The following is a 26,922-nucleotide window of genomic DNA, read 5'->3' as shown; positions in this document are numbered from 1 at the left end:
GGGGACCGGGCCGAGACCCAGCCCGGACCGAGCAACAGGTACGCGGACGAGCGGGCAGGGAGAGCAACAGAGGGAGCGGAGCCAGGGCTCCTCGGCGAGGAGCTGCGGACCCGGTCTCCTCCTCCTCGCTTGCCCTCTGCCCCTCTCGGTCCAGAACCTGAGTATCTGCTCCGCCTCTCTCTCTCTCTCTCTCTCTCTCTCTCTCTCTCTCTCTCTCTCTCTCTCTCTCTCTCTCTCTCCTCCTTTTCCTCTCTTCTTCATTCTCTCCCTCGTTCTCTCTTTTCCTCTCTCCTTTATTCACCTCTCTTCTCCCTTTATTCCCTCTCCTCTCTCCCTCTTCTTCGCTCCTTCCTCTCTCTTCTCCCTCTCCTCCCTCTCTCCCCTCCTTCTGTTCCCCTCCTCTCTTCTCTCCTTCTCTCTTCCCCCTCCTTTATCTCCTCTACTTTCTATCTCTCCTCTCCTCCTCTCCCTCTCCTCTCTCCCTCTTTCCTTCCCTCTTTCCCCCCTCTTCCCTCCCACTCTTCCCTCTCTGTTCCGCCTTCACTCTTTCTTCACTCCCCTCACCCTTTCCCCCCTCCCCATTCTCCCCTCCCCTCTCTTGTCTCCCTCACTCTCTTATCTCTTCACTGTTTTCACTTTCTTCTTTCTCGCACCCCCTCTCCTCATCCTCTGGTTCACACGCCAGTTCCCCATGCCTCTCCTTGTCTAGCTCTGCTGTACCTTCCCACTTTCTCCTGTTTTCACTTTCTACAGTCTGCTGTCTCTCTTCTCTCCAGCTGCCCCTCACGTCTTCTCCCTCCCCTTCCTTCTCCATACTCTTCTCCTTCTCCCTCTCCCTCTCCTCTCTGTCTTTTCTGTCTTCTCTCTGTGTCTATCTGTCTCCCGCTCCCCCTCTCTCTTCTCTCCCCCCCTCTCTCTCCTGTCTCTCTCTGCCCCCTCTCTCTTCTCTCTCTCTCTCTCTCTCTCTCTCTCCTCTCTCTCTCTCCCCTCTCTCCCCCTTCTTCTCTATCCCCCTCTTTCCTCTACAGTGGCTTTAGAAGGACATAAGCCACTACAATCGAACCCCAGTAAACACACTCAGAAGGACCTCACCAGTCCGAACTAAGAGCCTCCCCTAATTATGCACCACGGCTTCTCCAGTCCTCAACCCTTTCCAAGCCGCCTGGCATTCCAAACTGACCAGGTCTCCACATCTCACTGTCAACTCCCTTCTCCTCAGGGGACTGCAATTTGTGACCCCTATTTTCTACGACCCTCACTCCTCCCACCCCCGCTCCCGTGGAAGTTTCTCATGGCTAGGTCCTGGTCCTCTCCCCAAGGCAGGCGCGCTTCAGGGTCCCATCTCCCGGGTAATTTTGTTGCTTCATTTACCACGAGGTGTCGCGGTTTACAGCTTGGCCTCCTGTCACCTCCCTAGCCGTGGTGTAAGGTATGGGCGCCTGCTGTGTGCTCCGGACAGACACAGGGTCCCGGGCACCTAGCGTTTGATGTGTCCGGAGCCTGTAGGTGGGTCTTTGGGCTTTGGTCTTCGGTAGGGCGACCTGTGAGCACCCTCTGTGTGTCAGGTACCCTGCTAGGCGTTTGGGGGTGGGGGATGGGGGTAAGAAGTGTCGGGATCACCTTTCTAGGTTCTTGAGTGGAGAGGCTTCAGAGAAACGGAGGGGGGGGGCGCGGGACTAGACTACCTTCCGAGAGTGGGGCGAGATAAGAAGATCACAGGTGGGGTAGCCAGAGACCCTGAGATATCGCGCTGATTCCAGCCAGCCTAGCCCCGCGGTCGCGCAGACACCTTAGGAAGCTGGCGCGGCGCCGCAGGGAGAGGCGGCAGCCGGAGCGTGGGGGGTGGCAGCGCCCGGAGAGCTGCGGGGGTGAACGGGGTGTGAGCCGGGAGCGCGGGCGACAGATGTCGCGTGGGCCCGCGCAGCCCGGGCTCTGGCGAAGAGAACTGTCGCTTCCGTGCGCCCTGCGCCCAGGGAGGTCCCATTCGCGCCTCCTCTCCGCTCTTCTTTTCAAAAGTACCGCTGCTGCGGAATCCCGGGGGTGAGACCAATATTTTGGAGGGTGCCACAGATTTGACGCCCTAAATGTGGGCATTTGGAGGAGGCAGAAAGAGGGCGAGAGAGGAAAGGGGAAACTGAGGAGAGGGGACATGGGGAGGGGGAGAAATGGAAGGGTGCGGAAGTAAATGGGGAGGAAAGGAAATCTAATAGAAGCGGGGGTGGGGGGTGGGGAGGGGTGCTAACCCTGGAGTCTTAGAGTACAGGCCAGATGGCAGAGATTCTCTGTTAGTGTTGTTCCACCCAGGAGGCTGAGACTCGGAGGGGGGGGAGGGCGAGAGTTTGTACAGGTGTGCATACCTGTCAGGAGTTTGGGTGCTCAGGGAACCCGGGAAAAGAGACTCTGGTCCAGACGGACCTGGTGTTCCACTTTGCGCCTTGACAAGGGTGAGAAGTTCGAAGTTCAGAAAATGGAGCCCGGGGTTGCTGTATGGATGTGGGGTGCGGAAGAGACAGCCGATAACTTTAGCCTTAGAATTAACTTTTTATACTAGCTCTGGTGTCTGTCCCAGAGGTAGCTCCAGGCTGTGCCCTGACTCTTGCCCCCAGCAACTTCCAGGCTTCTCCTGCATAAGCATCCCCTTCCCCTCTAACTGCCACACCCATCAGGGTTCTCACTTCTCTGGTGTTCCGGACCCCTGAAAGTGCGAGCGCTTTCCTCCAGACGGTCCCTTGCACCCCTCAAGCCCATGTCAGTGTTCTCCCACCCTGGCTTGGGCTCTCTACCTCATCCTGTGACAAGATGACCACACCCATCATTTCCCAGTCTGCCCTACTTGGCTATAGCCAGGAAAGCCCGCTAAGAAGATGAATTCTGGGTTCTGGATGTGGGATGCTCTCCCCTTACCTCAGCATTGGAGGGGATGGAGAATGCTCCGTTCTACTTTGTGTGTCTCCGGGAGGGTGTTGGGCTGGGGGACATCTTTCAGGAGGTTAGCTTTAACCAGTGTTAGTGGGCCCAACAAACCTGTTCCGAGCCCCAGCTGTGAGCCAGTAACATTTGTTCCACAAAGTTACCAATAAAAGGGACAAAAGAAACAAAGCCACAAGGCTCAGTTTTTCCATACTTGAAATGGGGACAATAGCAGTGAGCTGATGGCACAGGTAATTTTAGGAGGGTTGAATGAACAATCCTTACTGTTCTGGGGTGACTGTAAGGGCTGGGGCTCCTGTGTGGCTTGGTAATAGATCATGGCATCAAAATAATAATAATAATAATAATAATAATAATAATAATAATAATAATGCTGTTGCGGATCTGAGCTACCATGACCACTACTGAGCATTTAACAGCTGGGTCTTTTTCCACCTTTGGCCATAGTCTACCGTGGTCATTGGAGTGATTCTTTTGACACCATTTTGGCACCATTCTTTTGACAAACTGCTTGCTTGCTTGTTTGTTTATTGTGTGTGGGCACGCAAGGGCCTTGGCACAAGTGCAAAGGCCCAGGGACAGCTTGCATGAGTGGATTCTCTCCTCCTCGGAGCATCTCCCGAGAGATCAAGCTTAAGTGGTCAGGCACGGTGGTGGTGATGTCTGTGCCTCCTGAGCCATCCTCCTGCCCCAAGCCCTCTGGGGAAGTCAGTTTAAGACAGTGGGTAAAGTGTTTGCTGTGCAGGCTCGTGAGGACTTGGAGTTTGGATCCCCTGTATCTTTGTCCAGTGGGGTGACCCAAGGCTGTAACACACATACACACACACACACACACACACACACACACACACACACACACACACACACACACCATGCTCTAGAGGGAGGGTGACCCTGACACTCCCTGGCCAGCTGGCTGAGTTAAAATGACCTGGGAGGTGGGGAGGGACTCTAGAAATTTAAAGAAAGAAAGAAAGAAAGAAAGAAAGAAAGAAAGAAAGAAAGAAAGAAAGAAAGAAAGAAAGAAAGAGGTGTCTGACCTCCACCTCTGGTCTCCGTGGGCACACCTGGATTAACGTATCTGAATTTGCATACGTATGAGGTAGGTTTAGAAACCAGAAGGGCTGGGAGTGTAGTTCAATGCTAAAGGGTTTGCTCAGCTTGTAGGATGTCCTGGGTTCCAACCCTAGCACCAGACTTGGGTACCTGTCCTTTGTGGGTCGGTAAGAGCTGCGCTCAACCTGGCCATAAAGGAGAACCTTCCAGGGTGCGTGGCTGGGGGGAGGTGCGTGGCTGGGGGGAGGGGTGCTAAGGCCAGTGCTTGCCCTTAGCTCTTAATTCAGTCCACTCGAAATGGCTAGGATCATTCTTATCACTTCAAAAATGGGAAACTGAGGCAGAGAGAGCATCGATCTGAGTCTTTGCAAAGTATGAGGTGGAGCTGGTGCTTCGAGCTTTGATGGGCTAGCCACCTCTTGCCTTGGCTTGGGGCAGAGGGGGCTGAAGGAGGGCGACACCTGGTCAGGTAGTGGGGCGGGGGTGGGAGTGGGAGGGTGCGCAGTACGTTCTGCACCTCGATGGCTGGGGAGGCCAGGGGGAGGATGGGCGTGAGGTAACCTTAGTCACTGCCCAAAGACACCGGAGAGAAACAAAAGAGGCTGTGTGGGGAGTGGGGAGGGAGGGAGCTGGGAGCTGCCTGCAACGAGAGGAGGAGGGGAAGGAGGGAGAACGGGCCCTGGGATCTGTCTTTGAGAGAGGGGAACCTGGGAAGAGCGGCGGGCTCTTGCACCAGCAGTGGTCAGTGACTAGGGAGGTAACAGATAATAGGGAAACCTTAAAGGATTAATGGCAGGCTGGTCGGTCTGGGGATTAAATGGTTAAATCTGGAGGCGCATCAGGCCGGCTGCCCTCTCGGCACTCGCCAAGATTGTGTTGGGCTCACCAAAGCCCGGGCTCCAGCTTGGCAGGGGAGGGAGACAGTCGCTGCAGGAGGACAGCTGTTAAGGGTGAACCCCGGGGAAGGGGCCGGGATGTGCCAGAGGCCCAGCTTTCTGGTCACATGGTATCCTTGTCTTTGAGTCATTCTCATGCCCAGTGCACGCCACAAGTGCACGAGTGCCAGAGTTACCCATGGAAGCAGAAACGGCTTCACTGGATACTTAAATATGCCCCAGATGCAGCCAAGGGGATCCAGCCATCCATTTCTAGGTTTTGGTGTACCTTAGAGGCAGGAAGGGACCTAGCTTCTGTTCCCCACTGCGCACCACTAATGTTTGTATGAAGCAGAGCTGCTCAGCCCCTGGTGACTTGCTGGTCCCTGCTGCAAAGCTATGCACTGGGGAGAGAAATCCATCACTGGTTGTTTTTTTCCCTCTTTCTCTTATTTTCTGCTACTATTCCTGTCGACGGCAGGAGTGTTCTATGGTGCTGGGGAGGGAAACCATAGGCTCAGCGGTGCGACCCAACTGTTCTACCCTAACCTTGGACTAACCATTGATGCCTGCCTACTGTGTGCTAGGCACAGTATTAAAGAGTTTGTGTGTACACACAGTGTGTGTGTGTGTGTGTGTGTGTGTGTGTGTCCACACAAGTGCAGGTATAGAGGATCCAGGTCAGCATGGGAGTCCTTGATCATTCTCCCACTTCATTTTTAAAGCCAGGCTTTCTCAAGGAACCTGGAGCTCACCGATGGGCTATGCTGGCTGGCTACAGAGCTCCACCTGCCTCTGCCTTCCCCAGTCCTGGGGTTACAGGTGCACACCCTGGCGCCCAACTCTTGACTCCGGTGCTGAGGATCTGAAGTCGGGGTCCTCATGACTGAACAGCGATCGATCGCTTTAGTGCCTGAGCCATTCCTCAGCCCCTGGGAGATATTTTACTGGGAACAGGCAGGCAAGAGCGAAGAGGCTTATCTGGCTATGTAATGAATCACTCCCATGCTTATTTCATTAGGCTGTGCATTCGGGGAGGTGGGGGGTGGGAACCCGGTCAGGGCACAGTCAGAGATGCAGTATTCCTGCTGTGGAGTGGCTGGGTTGCAATGAGGGAATCTTGAGGCTGGGCAAGAACTGGAGCTGTCAGTCAGAGCCTTCTCCTGAAGCCTGGGCTCCCTCACAACATGGCAGACTTAGCATAAGATCCTGACATGGAAACTGGTGACTGGAAATAATAATAATAATAATAATAATAATAATAATAATAATAATAATAATAATTATAATAATAATATATAATATAATTATTATAATTTTCTGCCTTATTATTAACATGTATTATTATTATACCAGAACATACAGCTTTCTGCCTGCATCGGATCTCAATGCAGACAGTTTGTGAGCCACCATGTGGTTGCTGGGATTTGAACTCAGGACCTCTGGAAGAGCAGACAGTGCTCTAACCACTGAGCCATCTCTCCAGCCCCACTCAGATTCAAAGAAGTGAGCAGGGAGCCAGGAGGAAGCTGCTTTGGTTTTTTTCTGACCCGGCTCTGAGAGTCACTTGAGTTAAGAGCAGTCCCAATCCAGCCTAGGTTACCAAAAGCCCAAATAAGCCCATTCCCCTGCAGCTGTTCTAAGCAGAGATGGTTCTCAGAGACCCAGATAATGTGTGTTTTACTAGACAAATAGCATCTTGTAGACAGTGTGAGCACGTCCTATGAGAGGGTGGCTCCTGCAGGCAGTGCGCTTAATATATATATATATATATATATATATACATATATATATATATATATATTTTATGTGTTATGTGTGTTTGCCTGCCTGTTTGTCTGGGCACCCCATACATCAGTACATAAAGAGACCAGAAGAGACCAGTGTGGGCGCTGGGAACCGAAGCCAGGTCCTCTGCAAGAGCAGCCTGGGCCCTGAGTATCTTAGACATCTCCAGCACTTGCTTTTTGCTTTTACCAACACATCAGGCTGGGTAGCTAGCTCCAGGCTTCACATGTTCTTAGCCTATGCAATCCCTGGGCTCAATCTTAAGCACAAAACCCAATTCTTTTAAAGCTTATTTGTGTGTGTTGGGGGGGGGGTGGCCAAGCCTCCTATAGGCCCAGCTGGCCCCAAATGCCTTAAGTGAAGGAAGACCTTCAGCTTCTGATCCTCCTGCCTCTCGTACTGTAGTCCTAGAATTACAGTGCTGATCATTGCAGCTCAAATGCATTTGTCCCTCTATGGGCCAAGGCCTGTTGCAGGAACCCTGGGATATCAATAGGCGGATAGGCTTAAGAACCTTACACAAACCAGTGTGGCATTCACACATCACCATGGATCTCTCCCGTGTGCTTAAGTCATTGAGAGGATACTTAGAGTCTCCGTGCGCAGATGGGGGTGTTCAGGGAAACACAACGAAAACCCCTGCCCGTGTTGGGTGCTGGTGCCCATTGTTCCCCTGGGTATTTTCAATACACTGGCACAAGAACCTGCCATTGGAGAAGCTGCAGATACAAAGGGTTAATGTCGACAGCACAGACTTCTTCATATTTACAGTATTTTTCTTTTTCTTTAAAGTTATTTTTTCAAAACCCAAAGTGAACACCAACAACAAAAAAAATGCGGGGCATGTTCAGCCCATGCCTTTAATCCCAGCACTCGGGAGGTGGAGGCAGGCAGATCTCTGTGAGTTCGAGGCCAGCCTGGTCTACAAAGTGAGTTCCAGGACAGCCAGGGCTACCTAGTGAGACCCTGTCTCAAGAAATCAAAAATAAAAAAATGATTATATTTAGTTTGTATGTGTATATATTGTGTCTCGGTGTGCATGTATTATACATGTGTCTGTGTATGTATGTATGTATGTATGTACATATGTATGTATACGAGTGTGTATGTATGTGTTTGCGTGTGTTTTGTCTGTGTGGGTGTCTACACCCCAGGTGTGGAGGGTAGAGATCAACCTGCTGGAGACAGGTCTCTCCTTTCACCATGGGGCTCCGTGGGATCAAACTCGGGTCTTCAAGCTTGGTGGCAAGCACCTTCACCCACTGAGCCATTTCGCTGGCCCATCCTTGTGGTTCCCTTTGACACTCCAGGGTTGGTCTGTGCTGTTTTCCTTTGGCTTTTTTTTTTTTTTTAAGATTTATTTATTTATTATATATGAGTACACTGTAGCTGTCTTCAGTCACACCAGAAGAGGGCACCGGATCTCATTACAGATGGTTGTGAGCCACCATGTGGTTGCTGGGAATTGAACTCAGGACCTCAGGAAGAGCAGATCTGTGCTCTTAACCGCTGAGCCATCTCTCCAGCCCCCTCCTTTGGCTCTTTTATCATTTGCCTTCCCCTGTCCAGGTGTTTGCGCTGTGCTGAAGGACGCCCTGCTCTGAGCAGATGCTGATTAAAAACGGCCATACGTGGAACTCTGGTACAGAAGCACCTGTCAGCATGTGCGATCACACAGACCGGCTAGAAAACATAAACTCATGGAAGAATCCAGAAGCACTCTCTGAGTCTCTACCATGAGTGTGTGTCTAGAATCTAGCCTCACACTGCCAGTCACTCCTGTGTCTCACCCACTCTCATTCCCATTCCTATGGAATCTCTGGAGTCAGGGCCTCACTGTGTAGCCCTGGCTAGTCTGGAGCTCTCTATGTAGACCATGCAGGCTCCGAGCTCCTAGATACCTGCCTGCCTTTGACTCCCAATGCCTATCTTTCTCTGGGATGTTCTTCATGGTCTATACCTCTAGCCAGTGGGGGAGGGCACATAACCCCGAGTCAGGGCTGTGTCCCTAAAACCTTGGAGAGTTTCCCAGCCTATCTGACCCTAAGGCCATGAGTAATATCTATCATGTTAGTTCTAGTACTGGGGACTTGACCCACGTAGGATATTAGCGATGGGGAAATGGCTGTTAGTGGGCTTGTTGAGCACAATGGAATGGATTCCAGAACTGCCATTCTGAAAGCCAGCCCAGATGTAAAATACAACCTGTAGAGGCTGGGGATCCAGCTCAGTGAATAAAGAGTTTGCCAGATAAGCAAAAGGACCGAGGTTTGGATTCTGAGGTCCCATGCAAAAGTCAGGCTTTGCACAAATGCCTGGAATCCCAGAGCTGGGGAGGCAGAGGCAGGCAGACCCCTGAAGTTTCTGACCACCCAGGCAAGGTGACAGCTTGCTGAGGTTCCCCGAGATCTTGTCTCAAAAAACTAAGGTGGAGAGGAATTGAAGACATCCAACATTACCCCTCAGACCTCACATGCACACAAAACCCACATTAATACACACACCACCACCACTACTACCAACAGCAATAACAACGAAACGAAAGAAACACCACCTGTTGTAAAGCATGGGACTTATTTCTCAATTCTGATTTCACCATAAAGAATATTCACGGGCATTTGGGAATGAATATTCACCCACATGGGAATATTCTGGAATGAATATTCACCCATGGCTGGAGAGATGGCTCAGTGGTTAAGAGCACTGGCTGCTCTTCCAGAGGTCCTGAGTTCAAATCCAGCAACCACATGGTGGCTCACAACCATCTGTAATGGGATCTGGTGCCCTCTTCTGCTGTGCATGAAGACAGAGTTCTCATATACATAAAAAGGGAAAGAATAGCCACCCATATTTCATGTTCAAGGGGGAGCATCTAGGTGACATGAATTCTGGAGTCAGGCTAACTTCAAGTCCCCACCTGTCATTTACCAGTAGTGTGACTTTAAGCATGTCCATTTACCTTCCAGGCCCCACTGCTCCTCTGTCAACTGGGGTCCCAGTGACACCAGCACTGGTTGTGATCTGTTCCCAAAAGATCTGTGACCCACCCAAATACTAGTATTCTAAAAACATCCAGACCTGATATTAGGACAATAGATATCATTCAACCCATCTCCTATACTTTGAAGATGGGGAAACTGAGGCCCAGAGAAAACCCACAGTGGTAAAATTAAAAGCCACCTAGCTGTTCCTAAGCATGGGTAGGTACCGATGACCCCCATGTGGAATGCGGCCTCTGGCCTACTTTATTTAGGATTTCACTGAAACACTTACAAGGCAGGCACTCTCTGACCGGAAGCCTGTATTTCCAGTTTTTCTTGAAATTATAGAAAGTCCTAGCAACACTGAGTCTCTGTGCCCACATGGCAGTAAGACCCCCTGGTATGGGTTACTGACCCATCCATAGACTGCAGCTCATCCTGGCTCACTCGAAGGGGCTCAATGGATTTCAGTGCATACCTGTGAGGGCCTCCCTGGCAGTCCTCCCTCAACCTGAAGGTTCCTCCTCCCTGGCAGTCCTCCTTCCAGGCCCACGCACACCTGTGCAGATCCTACTTTAAGCACCTGAGCTCATCCACTGAGATCTCACCCTGCGAACACTGGAAGATAGGCATCACCCTTTTATTATGGCTGCAAGCCATTCCTTTGTCTGTACGAAGCACCACTGACTGAGCTAGTCACCTCCTTCATGGACGTCCACCTTTCCCCACTTTGTAACCCTGGAAACCAGCTCGCAGCGAACAGTTTTGTTTGGACTCCTTCCAAGCAAAAGGCATAGTTCTTAGAGGTGACGTCTCGTCAAAGCATGGCCATGTTATAACAAGCGGCACATATGGGCGCAATCATCTTCGTATCCATTAGTCTGCTTTGTGAAGGGCCTGTCCAGGTTGGGCCTGGTGACACACAGCTGGAGTAGCATAAGCTCAGGAGTGTGAGGCAGGAGGATTGCTTGAGGCAGGAAGGAGGCTGAGGTTAGCCTCAGCAGAGGAGAAAGGAGAGAAAGGAATGTATCAAAGAGAGGAATGTATCAAAGAGAGAAAAGAATGTATCAGAGAAGGAATGTATCAAAGAGAGAAAGGAATGTATCAAAGAGAGGAAGGAATGTTATCAAAGAGAGAAAGGAGTGCCCAGTTCATCTGGGCTTGATTCTAGGTTGATGGAGCCCTCCTGAATGTCAGTGGTTGGCCTTGGCAATGGTGGGAGCTAGAACGGTTTATTCTCTAGCAGATTGTGTGGCCGTCTAATGATTGCTAGCATGGGCTGGGCCAAGGGGAGCCACCTTTCCCAGAGGTCTATCAGTCCCATTAGCTCTCCTCAGCCTCCAGCATGAAAATCTCAGGTGGAGACCAAAATGAGAATCCACTAGAGCGATCTTTCATCTTTGAGGATGCCGTCCCAAACAGCTTTCTTCTGAACCCCCTGCATCAGGAGCGCTGTCGCCATCTGACTCCTTCAAACTCATCAAGCCGCTAGCAGCTGATGTGCCCGTGCTCACTGGTGTGAGCAGACGTGGAATTTAGCACAGTGCTGGGCTTCGGAGACCGAAAGGTAGATAGGAAAGAAACAAAAAGCTGGGCAGTGGTAGCTTTGATCCCAGCACATGGGAGGCAGAGGCAGGCAGATCTCTAAATTTGAGGCTAGCTGGTCTACAGAACGAGCTCCAGAAGAGCCAGGGCTACACAGAGAAAACCTGGCCCTCACCCTCACCCCCCACAACACACATATAACAGAAAAGAAAAGAGACTTGTACCATCTTGTCCTGTCAAATTATACGGAATAGTACATATGTACTAGATGATGTTTGTCAGTTAACTGTCTGTGTGTCCACACGTCTAGCTGGACCACAGGAGCAACCCTAATCTGGAAATGGGAACTCTAAAGCACTGTGTGTGGGCACACTGGTGGCTCACAGTTATGTCTGGTGGCTTCCTCCATCTCTCTCCACCTCATGTATTGAGGCAGGGGCTTTCACTTGAAGCCAGAGCTCACTAGCTGGACAGTACACTCTGGGAACCCCTGTCTGCCTCTTTTTTCTTGTTAAAGATTGATTGATTGATTGATTTACTGGGCACATAGTGTTCTCTGCCTAAATATATACCTGCATGCCAGAAGAGGGCATTAGACCTCATTCTAGATGGTTGTGAGCCATCATGTGGTTGCTGGGATTTGAACTCAGGACCTCTGGAAGAGCAGTCAGTGCTCTTAATCACTGAGCCATCATCTCTCTAGCCCCACCCCCCTGTCTGCCTCTTAAGCACAGGAATTCCAGATGGATTTTGACAATTGCTTAGCTTTTTCATTTAAAAACTTTCAAAATGTTGAGCATTTTCTTTATTATTCTTATGTGTATGGATGTTTGCCTGCATGTACGTCTGTGCGCCATGCGTGTGCAGTACCCACGGAGGCCAGACGAAGGCATGAGATGTTTCCCCGGAACTGGAGTTCAAGAGGGTTGGGATCTGCCATGTGGAGCTGGGAATGGAGCCTGGGTTCTCTCTGGCAGGGAATGATTGCTCTTAACCACTGAGACATCTCTCCATCTCCCACAACCCCCCAAACCACTTTGATACCAAGTAAGTGTGTGTGTGTGTGTGTGTGTGTGTGTGTGTGTGTGTGTGTCTGCACTCGGCAAAGGAGAAAAGACTCGGAGGTGGAGTAATGGGTGCGGTTCTGTACTGAAGGGTGGAAGGTTGCACACTAAGGTCTTTGGGCACATTTATGGGATCTGTTCTACAGGAGAGACCTGCAACCCTCAAAATAAAAATGCTCACCCAAGCCAGTCTCTGACTTTGGGACTCGGTCACATGGCATCTGCGTGTGAGGGGCACACGCTCATTAGTGGAACACAAGAGCTGTGTCGTACTCAGTAAACAGTGCTTAGATGGCTTTAGCGTCGGTCCCTTTGGCAGCTGCAGGGCTGTGACTTTGATGTAACCCCCAAAGACTGAACATTTGTTTGTTTTACTCTAGTGTGCTAGTAGAGTAAAGATGGTAGAGCCTTTAAGTGCTGGGGCTTCCTGGAAAATCTGCCGGCCATCGGAGGCATACCTTGAAGAGGATGTTGGGACCCCAGAGTCTTCCTCTTTTGCTTCCTGGTCATCATAAGGAAAGCATCTTTGCTGAGCCCCACATCTCAGCTCCAAAGCAATGCAGTCACATCTGTGGGCCTGAGTAAACCTTCTCTCTTGATAACTCAGTCACCTCAGGTATTTTGTTACAGTGATGGGAAACTGGCTGACAAACTCAGGAAACCCTTAGACTCCTCACATGCTCAATGATTTACAGGTAGGGCAAGCCAGGGGATGCTACCACAGGGGGTGACAGTTCTGAACACAGCTTTTCCTCTATCTTGAAGCCATGGGTGGCTTCCTTTCACCAGCTGCATTCAATTAACATCCGGCACAACCCCAGTTCCCACTACTTCCTGGCACAGTTCCCACCCCTTTGCCTGAGCCCTCTGGTTGCTCCAGTTCATTTTAATGATCCCTCCTGTATACGGCGAGATGGAGAGACCATTGCCTGTGTCCCAAGGCTCTGTTTGCATCCTGGGTCTTCTCCGAGGCTGCCCCAGTCTACTTCTCTGTTGTGATAAAGGTTGACCAAAAGCAACTGGAAGAGGGGAGGGTTTATTCCATCATACATGGTGTAGTCCACCATGAAGGGATTTCTAGAGACCCCACCAACTGGGGACCAAGTGTTCAAATACATGAGCCTACTCGGGGCATTTCTTATGCAAATCATGACAAGCATTGACTTCTGACCTGGCCCACATTCGCCAGTGAGATTAGAGGGCAAATCAAGGGAGCCTGCCTGGCCACATTCAGCAGGAAACCAGACACCCCAGACACCCACTGATTCAGTCAACAGCCTAGATTTTTTTCCAACCAGGAAATAAAGATCTGTGGGCTTTCTCTCAAGCCATTGGGTGTGTTCTTCCTGTCTGTGCCCCCTCCGATAACCTGCATTGCCTTCGCTTCCAAAGTCAGACAGGCACGGTAGTGCACACCTCAAATCCTCAAATGGGGAAGTGGAGACAGGAAAGTTGTGAGTTCTGGGCCAGCCTGGGCTACATAGGAAAATAAGCTGTTCATGAGCAAGTACTCCCCAGAACTGCCCTATGCTCATAGCCCTAAGCAACCAACACTATTTTCTGTGTCCAGAGACCTTCCTGGTACGGTGGATCTTTCTTATAAATATACACTATGTTGTTTCTTGCTTTCTTCCTAGTTTTCCCTTAGCGTAAGATTTCCAAGTTTAATTCATCTTGTGTAAGAATCAGTAGAAAGTCCCTTTTTTACGACCAAATAATATTCCACAGCACGGACAAACCACACTGTACCTAATCCATCCATCTCGGATGCATGTTTGGGAGTTTCCACCTGTTGATTTTGACTCATGTTGCTATGAATGTCTGTGTACAAGTTTTCCCTGTGCTTTCTGCCGACTGCTTCTTACATTTATATAGTGAAAACAGTTAGTTCCCTTCCCCACTGGCTCCCTTATTCACAACAAGGCCCCCTCAGGCTGCTGTGTCTTCTCTCCATTATGGTCCATTGAGTTTAACTAGAGTTACCAGCCCAAGTGCGGGCGAGAAATTACCCCGTGGAGCAAGGGCAAGTTATCTGTGGCCACCCACTGAAGGTGGTGACACCTCCCTCCTAGGAGCAGTGGGAACTTGTAGGTTCCACCCCCATCCATGACGAAATGTCAATGGATCCAATCAACAAGTCCTACAGCCGTGTCACGTCTAGAAGACGTCTTTGTGCTACAGGTTCTCTCCTCAGCTCTTACAGTCTTTCTGCCCTGTCCTTGGCGATGTCCCCTGGGTCTCTGAGGGACTGTTCTATCTGTCCCCTTTGGGACTGAGCATTCCAAAAGGTATAGTTCTTAGAGGTGCTCTAGCCTCTGGAGCAATAATGGCCATCAATGCTATAACAGCAGCCAACAGCCACTTTGCGGTTGTAACCGAGGTCCAGCCCACAGGTGGGAACTCTTGACTAATTGTGTAGCCCTGATCAGGAGCCCCTTTCCGGGGAAACCACAGCCCCCAAGAGAGCCTACTATTACTGTTTTGTTAGTCACGTTATCAAAGTGTCTTCTGAACACTCATGTTTATGCCAATGGATCAGTACCACTCCGTCCTTCCTCAGGGGATCTCATCATAGCAGGCTGTGTGGTGTTTACTATGTACTAGGTTTTGATGTTTGGGGGGTGTGATCGCTCACTTGCCTGCTTGCTCTATCCCCCACCTGCCCACCCACATCCTGCCCCGAGAGCCTCGTGGTAGTCTGGCTAGTTATTTGGAATCCAATTCTCCGTAGGGATGGATCTCTCTGTGCCTATGTGCTGCCTCTCCCTGGCTGCCATAGCCCATGTTTCCCCAGTCTGCACTCTTCTTCAGGAGAGGTTAGGAACCTCTCCCCCTCTGGCTCCAGTGGCCCCAGAATTTCCCATAGGCAGGGAGCACTGCAGTGGGCCATGGCTGTGGGGTGTGTAGGTATGACGGGTGAGTGAGAAAACCAGACTGTCTGTCACTCTGTCTGGAATATGGACAGATGGAAGTGTGAGAGGAACAGGTGAAGGACTCGTTCCTAAGTGGAAAAAGGTAATTAGCCTTAGATTTTCATCAACTTGGGGGGGGATGGCTCAGTGGTTAAGAGCACTGGCTGCTCTTTTGGAGCACCCAGGTCCAATTCCCAGCTCCCACTGGGCAGCTCACAACCGTCTGTAACTCCCTCTTCCGGCCTTCACAGCACCGTGCACAGAGATACATGTGGACAAAGTAATCATACATATAAAGGAAAAAATTGCAGAAAGATTTTCATCAATCAATCAATCCATCCACCCATCCATCCACCCACCCGTCTGTCTGTACACCCACCTATCCATCCATCCACCCATCCATCATCCATCCATCCACCCATCCATCATCCATCCATCCACCCATCCATCTATCCATCCATCCATTCTACCACCCAACCACTTGTTTGTCCATCCATCCATCCATCCATCCATCCATCCGTCCATCCATCCTACCACCCAACTACTTGTCCGTCCATCCATCCATCCATCCATCTATCCATCCATCCATCCATCCACCTTCTTACCTATCACATACCCATCATTTATCTATTAATTATCAAACTTATTTAATTTTGGTACAGAGAACAGTACCTACTTTCAGAGTCCAAATTCGATTCATCCCACCTTCCCACCTCCAGTCCTGATCTTATGTCTCACAGACTATTCTGGAACTTCCTAGTTTCTGAGCCTGGCCAAGGATGACCTTATACTCATGATCTCCTCCTTCTCCTTCCCCTCCCCCTCCCCCTCCCTCTCCTCTCAAGAGTTTGGGTTGCAGACATGCAAGATTGGGTTTGCTTTCAGCAGTGCTAGGGGTGAAACCGAACTCTCTGGCATGCTAGGTTTCATAGAGTTTCTCTATGTAGCCCAGATATGCTAGAAATCCCTGTGTAGACCAGGCTGGCCTTGAACTCACAGAGATCTGCCTGCCTCTGCCTCTCAAGTGCTGGCATCAAGGGTGTGCATCACTACGGCTGGCTCAAAGTCTGTTTTTAGTCACAGATGATGCTCATGTAAATGTCCAGATCTGAGAGCAGGTAGGTGTATATATGTGCGTGCGTGCGTGCGTGCGTGCGTGCGTGCGTGCGTGCGTGCGTGCGTGCGTGCGTGCGTGTGTGTGTGTGTGTGTGTGTGTGTGTGTGTTGCTCACGGACAGAGCCTCTGGGGCTGTGAAGAGCCAGGCCTGGCTTTGGGGAGTCCTTCCCTCCCCAGTCAGAGCTTTGTGTCTCAAATCCCCCTCTTCCCCTCCCCTTCTGCACTGACATCACCCCTGAAGCTGACTGCACTGACAGAAAAAAACAAATCTTTATTTCTACAGGTTGGCGAAACCCTGTGTCCTTGGAGGAAGCTGGTTCCTGTTTTCCTGAGGGAGTAGCCCGGAGTGCGGAAGGAAGCCAAGAGTGTACAGAGTTGATGGTGGGAACGCGGGCAGAGGAAGCCCCTCGGGAAGTCCAGCTGCAGAGATAGCCACCCCAGTGCTATTTACATAGAGCTATATATATACAAAACAGGAGAAAAATACAAAATTCCGTATCTGTGCATGCCTGCGGGGGACGTGGTCCCTTTCCTTTCCACGCAACCTTGCGATGTGAACTCTGAGACTTTGTGATGTCTAGGGTGGCAGGGGAGAGAGATGCTTGCTGCGGCGCGTGCAGGGAACTTACGTGGACCTGTGGGATCGGCCTCAGTGTGGACCAACTGCTCAGCACAGATGCTGGTGTGGAGTAGAGGGGACTCAGCGGCCGAAGGCAAGATGGACAAGACAGAGGGGACGTGGGGCCCGTTTTGTTGGGGGCAGCCTGGGATCCCTTCATTTCTTGACATGTCCTAGCCTCTCAGTGTCCCCGTTGAGTCAGCTCTCCAGATCTCATGGCGGTCATAGCCAGAGAAACGGGATGTCGTTTTCTTTCCCTACCTACAAGTGTGTCTGGTGCTTCTCTTCACAGTTTCTTGGTGCTAAGTGTATCCTTCTTGGTACAGACAGAGTCTTACAGACAGACCGGGAAGGCCAGGGGATGAGACGTTTCTATTTTGCTCTTTGGATAGACTCTCGTTTCTTTTTTTAAAAAGGGCCAGGTGACAAGATTGCCACTGGAAAGTCTCTCTCTGGGGGGAGGGGTGGTGCTCACAGGGCTTAAGAGCAGCCCCTCCCCCAGGGGGCAGGGCTACGAAGGGGAGGGGCGGGCCTTATACAGGAGCTGCTTTGGAGGTGGCAGTCCCTCCTCTCCCTGCAGCAGCACTCTGGGAGACTGCTGTGGACTCCTCCAATTTATAAGGGGATTCAGGGCTTAGGTTTTTGTAGATTCAAGAGCCAAGAAATAGCTGCGTTCTGACCGAGCGTGATTTCTAAGCAGGGGATGTGGGGGAAGGGGGGCGGACCGTTTAAATGAAATGTCCGATTTCCCCTGCTCCCCAAACACACGGAATAAGCTACTGTTTTCAGAAGTTTCTAGAAGGGCTAATATAAATATAAATATATATACACAAATATAACGAAGCTGAGTGCTAGACTGACATTTGGCTGCAGTGGTTCACGGCTTCAGGACTGGTGGCTTTTTTTTTTTAAAGGAACAGGTATTACTCCTCTGCATGGATACTGTATCACACCCCCCCCCCCACTGAGGTCTTTGTAGCCGAGATGGTGAGGGATGCTTGCTGTGGGCTCAGTGAGACAGTTACTCTTGTTTTTATTTTATCTTTTTTTTTTTTTCCTTTCTAATTTTGGAGACAAGGCCTCACCCTGGAGCCCAGGCTGACCTCAGCTCATGAGCCTCCCGGCCCTGTATCTGGCATTTGGGACTCTGGCTACCAGGGGAGCGTCATTTTCTCCTGGCTGGATTTGCAGGTGATTTGCCTGGTACCTGGGGGATCAGGGTTTCTGCTAGAAAGCATCAGTTGTTCAGGTGCACAGGGCTTCAAGGGAACCGGTCCCTGGCCAACGTTGCTGAGTGGGACCAGTAAAATGCACCCTTTCCCAGTTTGCAGTCAACAGGCTCCTCTCTCCATATTAAATCCATGCCTTATATTTCTCTGAATAACCCACTTTAAAAAAAAAAAAAAAAAAAAAACCGCAACCGGGAACTCAATGCTGAAGCCTCCCCCTTTTATCTGCCAGAACCGAAATCAGCAAAGAAAACTAAATAAAAGGAGAGAGTCTGTCTGGCAGGGGAAGCAGCAGGCAGCAGGCCATGCCCTCGCCCAGCCAGAATTACACAGAATGATCTGGAAGACACCCTCTGCTTGTGTTGAGTCCCTTTCCCAGCAAGGAAACAAGTCCTTGCAAGCATCACATTTCAACACAGTGGGACTCTGTGGTGTCAGCCTCTTTAAAGACACACGGTCCAGATCACAGCGGGGGGCATGCTGACCCTGGAGAGACCCAGTGCAAAGGGTGAGGGGTGAGAGAAAACCTCTCTTTCTGTGTTTTGCTTTCTGAGCCTGGCTTTGCCTGTTAGCTAGTGATAGCTCCCTGGAGGATTTGAACTCCAAACACAGGGGTTAGCCTCTCTGGTCATTTTCATTTCAATGAAGCTGTTTTGCCGAGAGAGCCGGGCACCCTGTGACCTTCCCAATGGAACTTCTCAGCCAAGTCCTCTGTAAATACTCTCCCGTAGTAATGGAAACCACGTATTTGTCGAATCTGGGCCTTGGCTCGCACGCTGTTCGTTTGAGTGTGCTTCTCCTGCCCCGGGTTTGATGGGGTTGTTTTTTAAATGCCTGTTTTTTCTATGAGATCTGACTTCTTGATGGACATTTGTATTAGAATATTGAAGCATGCTGGCTGTGTCACTGTTGTCTCACTGTCTCTGCCGTGGTGTTACTTGGACTGCATGAGATAATGGGACAGCCTTTCTGTTATTGGTGTTATTGAAAAAAAAAAAAAAAAAAAACCCAACTTCCACAGTGTGTGAAGCTCTGGCACGATCTCCCTCTCTTTATCCTGCTCTCCCTGGCTGCCAAGGAGCATTGATTTTGATTCGCTTCTATGTGGAGTCTGTGAAGAGGGAGAGAGGCTTTGAAATAAATTTTAAAAGGACCTCATACTGGGTTTCAGCAGACAGCAGTGGGTATGTGTGTGTGTTCGTGTGTGAGTGCGTGTGCATCCATCCGCCTCGAGGCCTCTGAGATCATTGCTAAGGAGCTGGTTGTGTGAGGAGCTGAGGTGCCACCCGGGTCTAAAAGCTGCTGGCTGCTCTCTGAGGGTGAGTCCTGGGGGTCTGTGGGACTGAAGCCTTCTAGAGTAGGTCCACTCCCTTCTGGAAGCTTCTCTCCCTCACTTCATCCCCCACAAGCAAGAGCTCTGCCCACATTTGGGGTTCGATTTCCCTTTGTCTAGATGGGGTTTGAGCCAGAGTTCTTTTGGAGAGCCCAGGAAGGACTGTGCCCACTGTCCACGGTCCTGGGCTGGGAGGGCATGCCCCCCACATTCCCCGTCCCTCTCCACACCCCATTTACAGTTACCCTGGAGACTGCCTCCCCACTTCTGTGATAGCCTTGTTCTGTTTCCTTTCTACCTTGATGGGGGATGCTGACTGAAGCCTAGTGTCACAGGATAACGAGGCCCTGAATGGCCTGATGATACTCTTTAGATCTGAGCTCATGTCCTGTATGCCACCTGACTGTACTGTCATGTTTCTGAAATTGACAAAGTGTCATTCTTGCTCACTGAGAACTGGGGGAGGGGGCAGGTCCTCGCATGAGCTCCCCGGGTATCTCTGGGAGACCCTGGGTCACTATTGGGGACGGCTCGTTTTTGTTATTACTATTATTGTTTTCTGAGACACGGAGCCAGGCTGGCCTTGAACTCACTATACAGCAGAGGATAACCCTGAACTCCTCATCCTCCTGCCTCCACCTCCTGATTACTGGCTTTTGTTGTGGACTTTTTGGATGTCCACCGTGGACTGTTAGAACACAAGTCTCTCCCGGGTTCATGCTGTTTTCTTTTCTGAGCCTGAAGTCAACTTGGGGAGAGCAGGGGGTCAGAAGGTGCTGGGGATTTGGGGAGAGGGGCCGCAGGCTATTTCCACAGGAGCTGGTCCGAAGCCCCACCAAGAGGGAAAGGAGACATCACAGCATCTCTTGAAAGCTTTAGCCAAAAGTTTATCTTTTTGACGTTTTAATGTATTCACTCGATGCTTATTTATTGAACATCTACCGTGTACCAGCTGAAGACCTCCACGTCTGAGCAAACTGACTTAGTTATGGTACAGCAACAGTCCTTTTTGGAGACCAGATGCCGTGAAATGTCCCTTTCCAGTCTGGCTCATAATTTAGAACAGATCTGCCGGGTCACCATTGTGACCCCAAGCCTTGCTGGCAGATTGCTATATAGTATTTTCTGCATGCCACTCTCTGGGCTGAATGCAATTAAAAATTTTGCTACGTTGTCTCCTTCTCCACTGAGAGGATTGGTCCCTTTTGTACAATAATCAAAGACACCCCCCCCCCCGCCACACACACACAGGAGCACGGCCACTGAACACTGCAGGAGGCGCTTCCCAAGGCTTCCCCTGAGAGAGCCCCATCCTACTGGTTAGTACCACTGATCCCATTTTACAGGCGAGGAAGCTGAGGGCACCCAAATGGCAAACTAAGGGTTGCATTCGAGTCCGTCCCCCCCCCCAAGCCAATGTGGTGTCTGCTCTGGTGTCACCCATTTAAAAGCAAGCATTATGGGTGAAGGCAAGGTATTCTAGCTCAAAGGCAGACATTGCTAGTCTAAGGGCAGGGACAAACCTGTGGCCCAGCAGGGAGTGTCTACTTCAGCTGAAAAGAAAGCAAGCCTTACTTGGGGACACTTGAGAGCAGAAGGCTGTCTCCAGTTTGAAAAACCTCCAGGGTCAGGGGTATCTAATGTGCAAACGGACTGTCCCAACCACTCTGGAGGCCCTGGGGAGTCTCCCACCCCTCTCTCCTCTATCTCCTCTCCCAACCCTGGATCCCCAAGGTCTTTGCACTGGAAGAGTCAAGGAGCCGGTATGGATGGCAGAGGTGGCTGTGAGGGCATTTGGAGACTGGGGGAGAGGCAGTAACTTGGGGGGACATTCTGTCTGGGTCCTGACCTTGTTGCCTTGTGCTCTTTTGTAAGGGGTGGGGAGCTCCCTACCTGGATGCTTTGTACATATTTGTTACACTTTTATTAAAAAATTGACCGTGCACCTCTAATGAAGGCCTTTGTGTATTTTCTCTGGGAAAGTGGGTCCTCAGAGACCAGGAGATAACCATGGCAACTGTGCAGATCCTCAGGTCGCACGCTTATCCTCCGGTTTTGTGTGTATTCACGTGTGCCTGCATCTGAAGGTCTGAGGTCAACCCAGCCTCAGGAGGCACAGTGACTCACGGATACAAGTTACAGCCACAGGGGAGGTTTATTGGCAGAAGGTTCTCAGCGACACCAAAGACATGTCCCAAAGCAAAAGCACAGAAGACCTCAGACCGCTGGCCGCCCACTTCCTCTTCAGCAGGGGGACGGTCCCAGGGCTCCGTACCTGTGTCGTTCCCTTTGGAAGGTGCTGGGTCTGTTAGGCTCGGGCCCAAAGCAGGCCTTTCTTCTTCCCTCGCGGTTCTGGATGACGTTTGTGTCCCTGGAGCTGGAGTTCTGAGTTCTGAACCCCTTGGCGTGAGTGCTGGGATTGGACCTGGGTTCTCTTAAGAGCTCAGGGCGAAGACTCTTAACCTTTGCCCTCTCATTGGCCTCTGCCAACTTAGGATTCTCAGGTTCTCACCCACAAACAAGACTTTGTGGACTCAGGGATTTGAGTCTGTGTTCCACAAAACACCGGGAGCCAGATCCTGACCCCTGATGCTCCCCTGACCGATGTAGTGCTGCAGGTGAACTGGGAGTGTTCTCCAGGGTCCATTTTCCACAGCCTGGTGCCTGGGGAGCTCTGCCTGAAGAGCCCCGCAGATAGGGTGTTCCCTGGAAGGACGGGAACTGAAGAGCATCTCACTGTCCCGGGGATGCTCCTTGTATAGCAGGGGCGTGGTTTATATTTACATGATGTTAGAGAAGTAATGCGGGGGCGGTTTAAACCCTTGGTGCAACAAGTAACCCACACTGTTGGTTTACCTGTTTCCCCCTTTTAAAAAGGAGTCTCGTGGAGCCTGGGCTGCCCTGTAACTTGCTATGTAGCCAAGGAAAGACCTTGTCCTTCTGATCCCCCTGCCTCCCCCACCCAGAACAGGCAATTCAAGTGTGCGCCGCCATGCTTAGTTTATGTGGTGCTGGCCACGGAACTCAGGGCTTCTGGCATGCTGGCCCAGTGCTCTACCCACCGAGCTACATCTTCAGTCCTGTTGCTAGTTTTCTCGGTCCCAGCAAGTAAACAAGCTAGGTTTTATGTCCCCACGGAGCGGGTGGGGGCGGACACAGGGTCTAGGGATATCACAAGGTTTGAAATCAGGCTTCCAAGCCCAACCCCAATGGCTCTGATTCATCCCATGCTACACTTCTGTGCACCCCCTGCAGCTCCAACCCCTCCACAATGCTGACAGTGTCTCAGGCAAAGCAATGTCTTTGATAAAAACCAGTTGCAGGGGGTTGGGGATTTAGCTCAGTGGTAGAGCGCTTGCTAGGCAGTTGCAGGCAGTTCCACTGCTCTCCTAGGTACCCCGACAAACCAGACAGAACAGAAGGGTCATCCTCCCTTCCCTCTTAGAACATCCAGACAGCAGGACTGCTTAACATCATGGCCATTGCCATAGTAACAGAGCTTGAAGGATGCCCTGGTCCCCTGCAAAGGCTGTGTTACTGCTACCAAGAAAGTGCCAGGGAGACCATGCAGAGGAAGAAGTCCCAGCAGGGATGCCCAGAAGTCCTGAATCTACAGAGAGAGGGGGACCGGCACCAAGGACCGCCCTCCCCCCACCCCCCGGTCCCACCCATGGAGTGTATGCTAACCTGCCCACCGGCCTTGCAGCTTTCTGAAATGTGGCTTGGGCTGGCCTGCTGTGCGATGCCCACCATGAGAGGGCAGAGTTGGGAGCTGGTGGAGGCAGCAGAATTCCAGAGGCTTCTGTGTGGTCACCTGTGCTATTTCATCCCAGGTTTCCAATCAGTGAGCTTCCCGGGGGAGAAGCTGTGGTGAAGCACACCTGCGAGCTGCTCCCGATGCTCCCTGAGTCCCGCTCAGGCGTTTGGTTAAGGATGTGAAGCAGTCTTTTCAGAGACTCTGAGCTAATTACCTCACTAGAGAGAGGGAGGGGAAATGGATTGCTCCGGAGCCCTGTGCCACTTACGACATGTACTGAAGGCTCCTGGGGTGGGAGAGGCAGCCATGTCCATGAGAGCTCTGCACAGGCCTGAGCTGTCAGTGAGGGACAATGCAGAAGAGAAGGACGGAAGATGACAGAAGGCAGGTGGCGTGTACTTCTGGACCTGAGCTGACCCTTCTGAGACTGACTGTCCCAGGCAGAGCCCAGGAAAAAAGGAATCACCAAGGTCCGGTCTTTCCCAGGCTCCTACCATGCGACCTCACTGCCTGTATGCTGTAAGGTCAGCTAGGTGGGTGAAGCCTGGTGTTCACATGTTGGACATTCTCCCAGTGGCTCTTGTGTGCAGACCTGGGTCCGACTGTACCCTCTCAGCTCACACCAGTTTTCAGCATTGAGTACCAGTAGCTGGAAGCAGGTTAAATAAGGGGAGATTGTGAATCGGTAATTTCTCCACTTACAGGGGACTGACCACCTACCTGTGGCGAAGCCAAGTCTGAGTGAGGAGGGCTCCCCTTCCCAGTGGGGTAGGGTGCACACACTGTACCAGGGTGGCGAGGAAGTGTTGGCGTGGGGGCCCTGGGGCCATCAGGTAGAGGTGGTAGAAGGCAGGAGGAAGTCCTGGAGGCTCTTTCCCAGGGGCCCTCAGGGCTGGGCTCAGCAGTGCTGGGCCCTCCCCGTCTCCCCAGACACTTGTGTTTAGCTTAGTACACCTGCAAGTGTGCAGACGTGGCCCCATCCTTCCAGCAACGCAGGGTATCCACGGCAACGGAGCGGCAGAGCGGGCAGGTGCGCTCCCTGTCCAGCCATAGGCAGAGGCACTCTTCACAGAATACGTGCTGTGGGGACAACAGACGGAGTGAGTGTGATCTGGGAGCCTGGCGACAGCAGCCAGGTCATCCATGCATGCCCTCCAGGAGGGGAGACCACAGGGTAGCTGGTGCCCTGGCTGGAAGGCAGAGGTGGGGCCTGGGGAAGCAATCCTGGGAAAGTGGCACCTTTCGTGGGAGGGCGGAGTGGGCTGCGGGGCACACCTGACAGAAGACAGCATGTGCAAAGGTCCTGAGGCCAGGATGTGTGGCTGAGTCCAAGGGGCAAGAGGATGCTGACAGACAGACAGACAGACAGACAGGGATATTCCTTACCAAGCCTAGCTCAAATTGCCTTCCCAGTTTGTTACACATACAAACCAGTTTATACTAATGTGGACTTAATAGTCTTTTAAAGATTTCCATGCCTGCATGTATGTGTGTTGGGTCCCCCAAAACTGGAGTTACAAGTGACTGTGTGCCACCCTTGTCCAGCCCCGAGTAGCTCTATTACTGTGTCTGAGAAATTAATGTGAGTCAGGACGGAGACTCAGGAGACTCTAGTGTAAGGAAGACCCTCCTCGGCAATGAAGGAATTCGGGGAACCCCGCCTGCCCAGAGCCCTGGCTGAGGTGCTGAAGAAGCCTGGCCTGCCCCTGTCCACCCCTGCAGAGGGAGGAGGCATATGAAGGATGGGCTGGAAAACTCCCCCAGCTGGGGTCAGAGGGCAGGAGTGCAGCCCCTCTGGAGAGTTCTCTTCTCCAGGCTGTGACTCACTGATCGTGGAGTTGGGAGAGGAGCCCTGGGGACTGAGTCTCATCAATAACTTCGTTACACTCAGAGCAAGCAGCACAGGGATGGATAGACCCAAGACACAGGCCTGCATGCAAGAAGGGGCTGTGGAGGGAGAGGGCATCTCTCGCCTCAGGAGATCTGTCTGAGCCTAGAGCAAGCAGACAGACACAGGTGAGTCTAGCAGGTGGCAGATATGAGCAGTCGCGTAGTCCCTTCACTGTGATGAACTCTACCCATGTGGTCACATCCCAGCAAAGAGACTCAGAGAGGGGAAGACACAGGGCTGAGGACACACAGCAGCTAGGCAGTAGGAGTCAAGAGTGTATCAGGGCCTGCTGTGACCTTTTCCTCCTTGTGGCCCTACCCATGGTGCATTGCTTATAAACAAGAACAATACAGTAGTGAAAGTTACCTCTGGAGTAGATTACAAAACCATGACTAACTTTGCTTATGCTCTCAGAGGTCCTCATGGGCTTGCTCCAACAATACCAGCCTGACAAAGAAGCCAGGGCTATTTGTGGCCACAACAGTCACCAAGGACCTTTTGTCCCACAGGCCACAAGGATCTGAATCCAGCTCACAACCATGTCCTAAAGCTTGGAAGAGGCTGCTCCCTCAGGAGCTAGGAGGCCCTCACTGCTACCCATGAGTTACCTCGAAGCAGAGGCACAGTGAATATGGGCTTCGATTTGTGGCCCGTGGAACTATGAGAGCACAGATGTTTATAGTGTTGTCGCCACATTTTGGAATAAGTTGTTATGCAGCAGTGGTAGCTGATACACAGTGCCTGAGCCTAGAGCAAAGTCACTCACTGTCCATCCTGTGCCATTGTGTATATGTGCATACTGTGAGGGTCTGAGACATGAGGTCAGAAACAACCTATTCTGTAAAAGCATTGTTGAAGATGTGGCTATTATGCAGCAAACAACCACACACACACACACACACGCAAATACACACGAATCAATCAGTCAATCAATCAATCAATCAATCAATCTTAGAGTCTTTTCAGTCACAACTAGGCCAGTCATGTCCAGACTTGGAATTAAGCTGCAGCCTAAGACATGTTTTGCTTTTTAACACACAGCTGCAAGCATCATTCCCTCTGACTGCATCAAGAGACCCACACCTGCCCAGGACATGCTTCTCACCCTTGGGTGGATGACGGCCTGGAGGGGCAGGGTCACTGTGTGACTTGTACTGCTTGGTTATGGAGCTAGGACTTAAGGGAAGTTGGTGCTTAGAAAGTGCATGTAAGGGGTTGGGGATTTAGCTCAGTGGTAGAGCGCTTGCCTAGCAAGCACAAGGCCCTGGGTTCGGTCCCCACCTCCGGAAAAAAAGTAAAGAGAAAAAAAAGAAAGTGCACGTAAAGGAAAGGGTGCAGCAGTCCCGGGAAGGTGTACACAGCCTGGATCCCAGCTCAGCTATTCCCTCTCCCTGAGGAGGTGTGTTGGACAGATCTCGGCAGGTTGGCAAGAATTCTAGGAGAGGTAGCCGAATTCCCCAGCACAGCCTTCATTGACTTCAGGCAAGAGGCCAAGGCTTAGCGGAAAGGGCAGAGCCAACAGCACTAGAGGCCCTGGGTGTGAGTTCTGGTTCTGTATCTTGGGCGAGCATATCTTTGCCTTTCTGAGCCCAGATCTGCTCTGTTAATAAGCAAGGCTCCTCTCTCCCCACAGTCTTTTTTTTTTTTTTCTTTTTTTCGGAGCTGGGGACCGAACCCAGGGCCTTGCGCTTTCTAGGCAAGCTCTCTACCACTGAGCTAAATCCCCAACCCCTCCCCACAGTCTTAAGATAAAGATATAGCCTCTTATGCATCGGGTATGAGCAATTTTTAGGCCCAAATCAAAGGGCGTCTTGTCAGTCGTTCG

General features: G+C 51.3%; 1 protein-coding gene and 1 long non-coding RNA gene across 2 annotated transcripts in view; one reads left to right on the top strand and one right to left on the bottom strand.

Annotated features, from left to right (window-relative positions):
* On the top strand, positions 1–21,401 carry LOC116885303. The gene is made up of 2 exons (XR_004386001.1): positions 1–38; positions 16,552–21,401. It is a non-coding gene; the product is annotated as an uncharacterized LOC116885303 (long non-coding RNA).
* A 184-nt stretch (positions 21,402–21,585) lies between these two features.
* Positions 21,586–26,922, bottom strand: part of Rnft2 (ring finger protein, transmembrane 2) — a 52,846-nt gene continuing 47,509 nt past the window's right edge. The window contains exon 10 of the mRNA XM_032886553.1: positions 21,586–24,286. Within this exon, the coding sequence (XP_032742444.1) occupies positions 24,152–24,286 (135 nt within the window). The 3' untranslated portion in view covers positions 21,586–24,151. The remainder of the gene's footprint in view (positions 24,287–26,922) is intronic.

Source organism: Rattus rattus, chromosome 16 (genome assembly GCF_011064425.1).
Source record: "Rattus rattus isolate New Zealand chromosome 16, Rrattus_CSIRO_v1, whole genome shotgun sequence".
Taxonomy (NCBI): Eukaryota; Metazoa; Chordata; class Mammalia; order Rodentia; family Muridae; genus Rattus; species Rattus rattus.
The sequence above is the reverse complement of the archived record's forward strand: the minus strand, read 5'-3'. Positions and strand labels throughout refer to the sequence as shown.